General features: G+C 41.6%; 1 protein-coding gene across 1 annotated transcript; it reads right to left on the reverse strand.

Annotated features, from left to right (window-relative positions):
• Positions 1 to 6,607: 6,607 nt before the first annotated feature.
• On the reverse strand, positions 6,608 to 7,908 carry LOC147631401 (uncharacterized). The gene is made up of 2 exons (XM_086809181.1): positions 7,491 to 7,908; positions 6,608 to 7,392 (listed from the first exon to the last, which is right to left on the reverse strand). Exons 1-2 carry the CDS (start codon positions 7,906 to 7,908, stop codon positions 6,608 to 6,610), a joined length of 1,203 nt encoding a protein of 400 aa, XP_086665307.1.
• Positions 7,909 to 9,338: the final 1,430 nt, after the last annotated feature.

Genomic DNA, 9,338 nt, shown 5'->3' on the forward strand with positions numbered 1-9,338 from the left:
TGGTTTTTTTAATCTGCATAGTACATAGTTAGATCGATGCATTCTAGCTCCACCACATGGTAGAGCTAGATCGATGCATTCTAGCTCCACCACATGGTAGAGCTAGACCTCAAAGTATTTGATCTAGCTCTACCACGTGGTAGAGCTGTATTCTACCCAGACCACATTGTAGAACTTTAAGGTCTAGCTCTACCATGTGGTGGAGTTAGAATGCATCAATCTAGCTGTACCATAAACCACGTTGTAGAGCTAGAATGCCTAGAGGTCTAGCTCTACCATGTGGTGGAGCTAGAATACATTGAACTAGCTATACTATCTGGTAACTATATCATGTGGTGGAGCTAGAATGCATCAATGTAACTATATCATGTAATAGAGCTAGAGTTCATTGATCTAGCTCTACCATGTGGTAGAGCTATATCAAAATAATCTATCTAGACACCATGGTATCGCTAGAATGCTTTGAAGTCTAACTCTACCACATAGTAGAGATAGTCTTTAATGGGTTCTATCTCTACCATATGATAGAGCTAGTTCTAGCTCTAGTTCTAGCTCGACCACATGGTAGAGCTATACTTCATGGTAGAGTCTGATGTAGGTTTCAATCTAAAAAAAATTGCTTGCTAGATTTGATTACTAGTTTAACAAGTCCAACATGATTATGTGCAGGATGGATTTCCAATCTGGAGGGAGGGTCTACATGATGTTGAACAATGATTCTGTTGGTATTGGCTGCGTGTAGAATTGATCCAAATTCCACTTGTAGTGGAACAAAGATTGGTCAAGGAAATGTGTCATTACTTGTGGAGGAATGCTTGAAGGATGTGGAACTACCATTCCCTACTATGGATACCATTTATCTAAAAAATGCATTATGGAGTAATGTTCGTTGGCCAAAAATGCTTTTAAGGCCTTTCACAAGGGAGCTGGAATTTGGAGAGTGGAGTGAAAGATGTAGTGATGCAGATCAAGAAGAGTCTGTGGAACCTCCAATTATAGATGCAATACCGATAACATCTCCAGAACTTGACATGCAAATCCGACAATCTTGGAAGAATGAGATGGTTCTTCTAAAGGATGAGAGCATGATGCAAACTATCAATCAAGGGACTATCTTATATGTGTTTCCATTTGAATGTGTCGACTTTCAACAACTTGGTGATGATTGTGTGGGTGTGGCTATTGAAAGTGCAAATGTATTTCAAACTATGCCGCAAGTGGATAGTATCACCCTAGTTAAATGGCCTATTAAACAACTGACAATGCTAGATGGGAGCCCATTGCAACGCTATGTTCCGCTTAATGGCATGCATGTTGAACATGCTGATGTATGTAATGAGGATAATGATGGAGATGTAACTAATGAGGTTATTGTTGCACAAACCTCTGCAAAAAGACGCTACACTTTCATAAACAGGATTCCAAAGCAGAGACCACAACCAGCTTCTGCATTATATATGTCACGTGAATCAGTTCAAAGGATTTCATCCATTGATTGTTGTGCAAAAAAATGTTGTCAGCTAATCGATCGTGATGTACTAATGAGGATACGACAAGACTTTTGGGGACAATCTCAGGAGTCTCGTACAAATTATGTATATGATGTGCTTTCTACAGCTTAGCATCGTGATTCAGCTCAAAAAATTAAATATGAATTTAGTTTAAATGGGGTGATTGTTTGTTGCAGAGCATGGTATGAGATGCATGGTATACCAAAGACATCCTTTTACCGTTACAGGGAAAAGTTTGAGTCCGGTGTGTGTCAATATCTGCATGGAAACACAGGGGTATTGAGGAGAGGCCTACAACATGCTAGTGAGGCAAGAGCACTACTTGATGAATTTGTGAACATGAACTCCGAGCCTGCGCCACACAAAAGTAGAACAATGCTAGATGGCTCAAGGGAAACCAGGTTGTCGATTCCATCAATATTCAAGCAAGTTGACATTTTAAATGAAATCAACGCAACACTTGAGCAGTTGGGACATGAGAAGAGGCTATCAAAGTCATCGTTTAGTAGAATTTGGAATAAAGAGTACCCACAAGTGTCCCTAACAAAGGCAAGTGAGTTCTCCAAGTGCACCTTGTGTAGTGGTCTCAAGGCAAAACTAGAACCAAACCTAGTCTAGAAGAAAGAGCAAGGCTCCTCAGTGAAAGAGATATTCACATGCGACAACAACAAAGTTGCAGGAGCTTATACTATGCATGGCGCATATTTTCAGAAACCCAACCACAAAAGTATGTATGCATCATCCATGACAAGATGGATCAAAAGAAAACAGCCATTCCCAGACTACGGGTCCTTCCCAAGGGTGTGGATTCGGGATATAATTTACCAATTGCATTGATTGGTATGATCACTCATGGCCATGCAGAAGGTCATTATGGACACTTTATTTTGAATGGTTTATGGCCATCTGATCCCAATCTAACAATTGGCTCAATTGCAAGTTGTTTACATAACTTAGAGAGGATGGATAAGCATCCTCTTGGTGATCTAGTAACAAATGGGCTTCCAAGGAGCAATGTTTCACTTCTACATGCTTTAAATTCAAGGACAGCTTTAGACAACCACAATATGAGTGATGGTAAAGATCCCATTGTTGAACCATGTATAAATCAGGGAGACACAATGAATTGGGTTTCCTCGTTTTGCAAGTTGCCAGAAAACTTGTTGCTACAACTAGATAATTGTGCTGGAGAAAATAAAAATCGGTACTTATTTGCCTATTTGTCATTGCTTGTTGCACGGGGTGCTTTCAAAACTGTACAGTTGGGATTTCTAATGGTCGGACATACACGTGAGGATATAGATGCCATGTTTAGCAGGTTTTCAGAGAAATTAAGAGTGGGGAAAACCTTTACTTGACCACATTTGATGGATACTTTAAGAACCAGCTCAACTTCTTCTCCAGCTCCCTTCTTGCTTACAGAGGTCCCTGACTTCAAGGCATATTGTGATGGCTACATTTGTGATGGGCAAGAAGCACTTATAGGTCACTCCAAACCACTTCTATTCAGGTTCTTCATGGAAGGAGACACACCGGTAATGCAATTTAAGGCACATGTAGCTATTCGTAATTGGAGTGGAAGTATCCATCTTTGGAAGACAGACAGTGAAGGTAAACCAAGGTTACCAAAAGGAGATCCACCTCTACTACCAATGGCCGAGCATATAAAGATGCATGCAGAAGTAATATCAGGATTGAAGGGTTACATAAAATTTTGGCAGAATCTAAGTAATGGTTCATTTGTGCCAAGATATTATAGGCCCGTCATAGATTATTGGAGTAATGTAATTGAAGAGCTTGGAAAACCAATACAATCAGAGGCAAGAAAGTACACAAATTTTTGGCCAAAATCTGAAGGGTCCCATCAATTAGATGATATGAATGTTGAACAATTGCAGGCACAAAGATTCTTAGGTATTGAAGAACATAATGATCATTATTGTGGGCTTGCACGGGATAAACCAAGGGAGGCATTTAACCCTATGCTACATGTTCAGCAAGGACACTTTGTTATGCTGCACCCAGATGACACAAACATCTATCCAGTTTGGCTTGCTATGGCTGAATCGGATATTGATGATGAGCCTACATCACCAAATTACAAGAAACTCTTGATTCAATATTGGGGACCTTGTGCAAGGAAGAAAGGTTTGACAGATACTCAAGCTTATGCTGATTGTTGGAAGGGATATTGGCAAATTAATGAGGCAGAACAACAAGTATGGGAAAATGCTGATGCAATTCTTTGGTCGTGGAGACCAAGGAATCCACCACCATACAAAAGAATCAAGATACCAGAAAAGAAAGCCCGTAAAGCAAAATCATGCTTAGGCTTGGCCTGTGAGGATGAAGCTCATATTGATGGTTCCTTCAATGAGGAGTAGCATTTGTAGATGCAATATTGACAATGTGGATTTTTAGGTTATAACTCTAATATCCAAAAGAGATGTACTTTTGTACTATCTTCTTTTAAATTACTTTTTATTTTCACTTATTGAATGAAATTTTTCTTTGTGCCTCCTACATTTTTTTGATATAATAATGTTTCTATCTTATTTGTTCAATTGTTTCATAAATTTTGTGCAGTGTACAACTCAATTGGTGCAGGTCCTTGTTACAAAGAAACAAATACCACTTTCTTATTAATGGTGTTTATCAACACCACCTTTCTACATGATTATCAAACTCCTTTCAAAATATGTTTATGCACAAATACTAATTATACCACTTTTTTGGTTCGAACAGTGATTATCTCAACACTACCTTCCTCCGTTCTATATTAAGAAATTCCACAATAACTATTCCCACATTAAGTGGGAAATTCCCATAATACATGAAACCTCTCAATTTCAAAATTCCCATAATGCGAGATTTTTCCCATAATACCTAATACGGTCTTCACTCTCTTTGGCTCTTTTCTTAATCACGAGATTAGTAAAGGACACTTTTTTAGGCGTTTTTAGCCCTAATGCACTAGTTTCCACTTGGTTCTCAGTATATGGGCTTTGCATGGACCACCTACCCTCCCTTCGGTGTACAGTTTGGACTCCCCTTTTCTCTAGCTCTCTCACCAGGATACAAACCGGGCTTTCTGGTTATAACTTCTTAGCCTCTACACCCGTTGCACATGGATCACACCTCCGCGGAGCTCCCCACCCAGGAAGATGCACTTCTACAGAGATCACTTTCTCACACTCATCACTGAGGATGGATTCATCCAGCAGCTGGGCTACTTAAGTGTTCACATGTCCCATGCCATGCGGATTGCGACGAGTGGCCAGATACAGGTTTCAATATCCCACCACCTCTCAATCCAATGGTTGGTTTGCAAATTATGTGAAAGCTCAATCCAATGATGTAATTGATGTACCCCAAGACGTTATTTTGAAGCTTATGAGCTATAAGACTTATGAGTCTATCATGTACTATCTGCTTTTGTTGTAAGAATCCTACACCCGAAAGTGACACCATAGTGCTAAAGGCCTAAGTGGGCACTAAGGCGGTGATTTTAACCTCTCAAGTATGGTAATGACCATGCACACATCAAGGGGGGGTGTTGAGATAATGATGTTAGCATGCCTAGGATGAGCAAATGTGCACTAGAGCATAACTAAAAATAATGGAAATTGAATGGTTGCAAAGGGGGTCCATTGCCATTTTTTGGGAATAGAAGAGTCCAATAGGAGCAAGCTTATGTCCAAGTGGCACCAATGATTGTAAGGGAGATTGATGAATGAAGCCTATATTAAGAGACTTGTGTTAATGAAAGATATCACCCTTTTTTTCTAGTCCACATCTTGCTAACTCGTGCGTGGCTCTTTCCTTATCTAGTACAATCTAGCTAATAAAAAATGAAGAGTACACACTCCTTCCTAGCATAGCTATAGAACTTGCAATCTTTTTACAATTCTTTCAGTTGCTCTAGGATTGCACTAGACCTTCCTTTTATTCTATATGCTACATACCATTTGTGACCTTGGGATGAAGAAATGTCATGATGTGATGAGGTGCTCACCACCCATATTGCAGGACCAGATGGAGGGCTTATAACATCGAACATGGGAAGTAGACCTTCAAGAGAACCAGTGGGACTTACCTTACCACACATGCATGGCAATGAGACGTATTCCCAACTACAGCTCTGAGATGAGGGAATGCCCATAGTGTGTTGTAGAATTTAGCATGATAATTATTTGGAGCAACACACTTCATGGATCTATGCCCATGTGAGAGACATAGATAAACCACACCACTATCCTTCTTGCTCTCCTTATAGTGAGCAACGTGCTGGAGTGCAACAAGTAGGGCACTTGGAAACATGTGGTTGGGTGCTTCCACTTGGAAACATGTGGTTGGGTGCTTCCACTTGGTGTGGAAGAAGTTGTTCTCCTCCATGGCATCGGCCACAAGGTCTTCAAGGTCTATAACCTGGAGTATAGGAAGAAGCTAAAGAACCACAATAACAAACTAATGAAGGTTACGACTACAACGATAGAGGAATAAATTGATGTATGCAAGAACATCAATCTACATCTTCTTTTTTTCCAATTTTAGAAAGCTGAAATGCATTTTTTTAATCAAATTTATAGTTGCAAAGTCATATGGATAGTTAATAGTGTCACATCTTACATGATGCACATCTTTAGCTCAAATAGAGTAATAGTTTTTCACCTTTTTGAATTTTAAGGAATTCTGGTCCTAATCTTGAGAGAGAGAGAGAGAGAGAGAGAGAGAGAGAGAGAGATGACTATTTCTTATATATTGAGGAGAACGCAAGGGCAGATGAAGAGGAGGAGGTAGAGGGGCGTAGGGGTTGTTTGAAAGCTTATATATTGAGGTTGAAAACCTTTGCTTGTGATTAATTAATTAATGGCCCATATGGGGTATGAATTCATTAATTAATACGGTATCGCCAATGTACATTTTAGGGAGTCGAGTCCCTTAAAAAGAATGAAAGAATAAGTGATAACTAGAGGAAGTGGCACAAGGTATAAGTTTGCCAATGTACATTTTAGGGAGTCGAGTCCCTTAAAAAGAATAAAAGAATAAGTGATAACTAGAGGAAGTGGCACAAGGTATAAGTTTGCAAAGGATGGCTAGAGTAGAGGACGATGACTGCGATGACCGCTGGAATCGTCGCTAGAGTAGAGGACGATGTACGCTGGAAGGATGGCCCGATCGTCATAAACCACGAGCTCGTCGTAGTTAAGGACCTCGCCAGGGTCACCTTGGACTGAGTGGAAGCCAGGGGGAGGCCTAGTGAGGTGCTGGAGGTTGCGAGTGGATCGATGCATGCGCCCAGCCAACACCTTGCACACCATCATCACCTTGTAGGAGCTGCTGCTGCTGATGCCCGATCCGTTTGTAGGATTCTCTTGCAAGTTGCTGCAACACACGTAGTCGTTGGCCTTGCTGCTGATGGAGGAGCAATAGATGCCCCTCCCGAATCTTTGGAAACGCTCCTTTCGGCACTTGCTGGTCTTGAAGCCCGACTGGAGGATCCTGCACAGGCTGCACCATGGGTCGGAGCACAATGAGGACGAGCTCCCCGGCTGAATTACTCCTGCTTGGGCCAGTTGCCCCAGCCCGCACCTCACCGTGGTCCCATGGTACCGCTGCAGCTCGTTGCCGTCGCGCAGGATCTTGTTGCGTACATCGATGTCTTCGTCTGCCGCCGTGAAGCGCTTGTTGTTGGCTAAGTACTCCTTCTTCAGCTTCTTCCTATACTCCTCGAAGCCCTTCCTCCTCCAGCCCGGGTTGTAGACCTTGAAGATCTTGTAGATGCCATGGAGGTGCACTGTGGGATTCTTCCACGCCCACTGGAAGCGCGGAGCCACAAGCTGCCAGGTGAACTGCTCGTCGAACTCCGGGACCTCCGTCACTGCACACAACATTTCACCAATTACACCAGCTTAGGAAAGGCATTAATGTTGAACAGATAAGCAAAGCAGCAGGAATGATCGATAGTATGTCTCTCACATGCGTGCCGGTCCGTGAAGTGTGCATCAAGATCGTTGGCCGTGCTGAATTTCGCAGCGCACTGCGAGCATTCCCTCACCGTGGAGCCGTAATTGGGCATACGTCTCCTTGACACGCGTGTGTGGTAAGGCGAGTCCCACTGGTGCTGGTGCAAACAGTTCATGCTCTTGAAGGTCCTCCCGCAGTCGCTGCAAGCCACCGCCACCTGTTCCCGCAATATGGGCGGTGCGACGTCGACGTCGTCATAATCATATTGATCCGCAGCAGCAGAGATGATCCCCAGCGTTGTGTTTCTGAGTAGCTGCTCGCTCAGATGGAAATCCACGAAGTGGTTGAAGAATCTGTAGCAATGCTTGCAAGGCGATCTAGCCCGGGACGCTTGCTGAGGAGAGTGGGAGTCCGTGTAATGCTGCAGCATGGATGCCTCGCGATCGTAGGAGCGATAGCAGAGAGGGTGCTTGCACACAACTCGTGGCATCCTCTGCTGCACGAGAGAGAAAGACTGGTAAATGCGATGCTAATTAGGGTGTGCGCCTAATCGGCAAAACACTAGCTTCTGCCTTGCTTAATCAATAGGCTGGTAAATGCGATGCTAATTAAGGTCAATCGATCAAACAGACTTTTTAGTGCCAGTCGTAGCCCCGCGAAGCCTCCCAACAACAGCGGTCAGGTTACGGCGAGATTACAGAAGTTTGTTTTTTTTTTTAATGTTAAAAAAAAAGGAGAATAAAAGGACCGCGTAAACTTCCTAACAAGCGGGCATGGCGTGTTCGCTAGGCTTGAGTTTTGACGGGCACCCTTGCCGTTCAAAATGTAGTAAACTTTTTATTTAATTTTAGTGTACTTTTTTTTTTAAAAATGGGCGTTTAAAAATTTTTGCAAGTATTTGACGGCCAAAATGGTATGTCACAAAGTAACCTCCCTTTCACCACATAGGCACACTTCCAAGTGTTGATTCCTTGAAACAAAAGCATAGAGTGCAAAGAAGAAGCAAGGAAATTGGGAGGAAGTGTATATCTTTCAAAGCAACAACACAATTGACCACTATTTAGCATACACCACAAAGGAGGAAATCTTAGAGATGATGATGTTTAAAGAGGACTAAGGCGAGATACATTAACAAGGACTAGTGTCTATACACCCTTGGTCCATTTTCAAGGTGGATTCTTGGATTCCCCCCCAATTGCTAACTTGCACCATACTTCAAGCTAGTGTACCTAGAAAATCAATTATTGACCTTAAAAAAGATTACAAAAGAGCTGCATGAGAAAATCAATTATCGACCTTAAAGATAACAAAAGAGCTACATGATGAGAAGAGGTGTTATGGCTTTGAAAGTTTGACATAAGCCATCAAATGTAGAGTAATTAAGTTTATGGTACATTAAATTAACGATTGCACTAATCTGGAGTCAAAGCACACCCAAGAATCAACTAAAGATGAAAATTCTTTGTGTTTGTTCTTTTAATAGCTTATATATCCTCTTTCAATAAAGTGCATGTGTATGAGCAAGGGGTTTTAAAGCTTGTTTCTACATGCAAAATCGTACGAATTGCATTTTGTCCTTGTGTATGAAAGTTATGGTGTCCCTTCTTATAGAGCCTATTGTTGCCTTGTTTTCAACACACATGCATGTTTTTCTAAATTAAATATTTTGTTCATTATATTTTTAATGTCCTTACAAGTAGTCCGCATCCATGAGTCATGTAAGGATTAAAGTAATGAAATACCCCCTTCCTATTTTGGTTTTCTCATAACAATATCATCATTATGCACGGGGTCCTCACTTTCTAAAACCTACCCTATCACCTACATTCATCCATCTTTGTAAAAACACTTACATATAAC

The sequence above is a fragment of the Cibotium barometz genome, chromosome 15 (assembly GCF_041138505.1).
Source record: "Cibotium barometz isolate CiBa-2024 chromosome 15, ASM4113850v1, whole genome shotgun sequence".
Taxonomy (NCBI): Eukaryota; Viridiplantae; Streptophyta; class Polypodiopsida; order Cyatheales; family Cibotiaceae; genus Cibotium; species Cibotium barometz.

Excerpts from the sequence above, each read along its gene's own strand:
- LOC147631401 (XM_086809181.1), bottom strand. The coding sequence starts at position 7,908 with ATGCTGCAGCATTACACGGACTCCCACTCTCCTCAGCAAGCGTCCCGG. Across the intron at positions 7,393-7,490 it reads CTTCACGGACCGGCACGCAT|TGACGGAGGTCCCGGAGTTC; the intron begins GTGAGAGACATA and ends TGTTGTGTGCAG.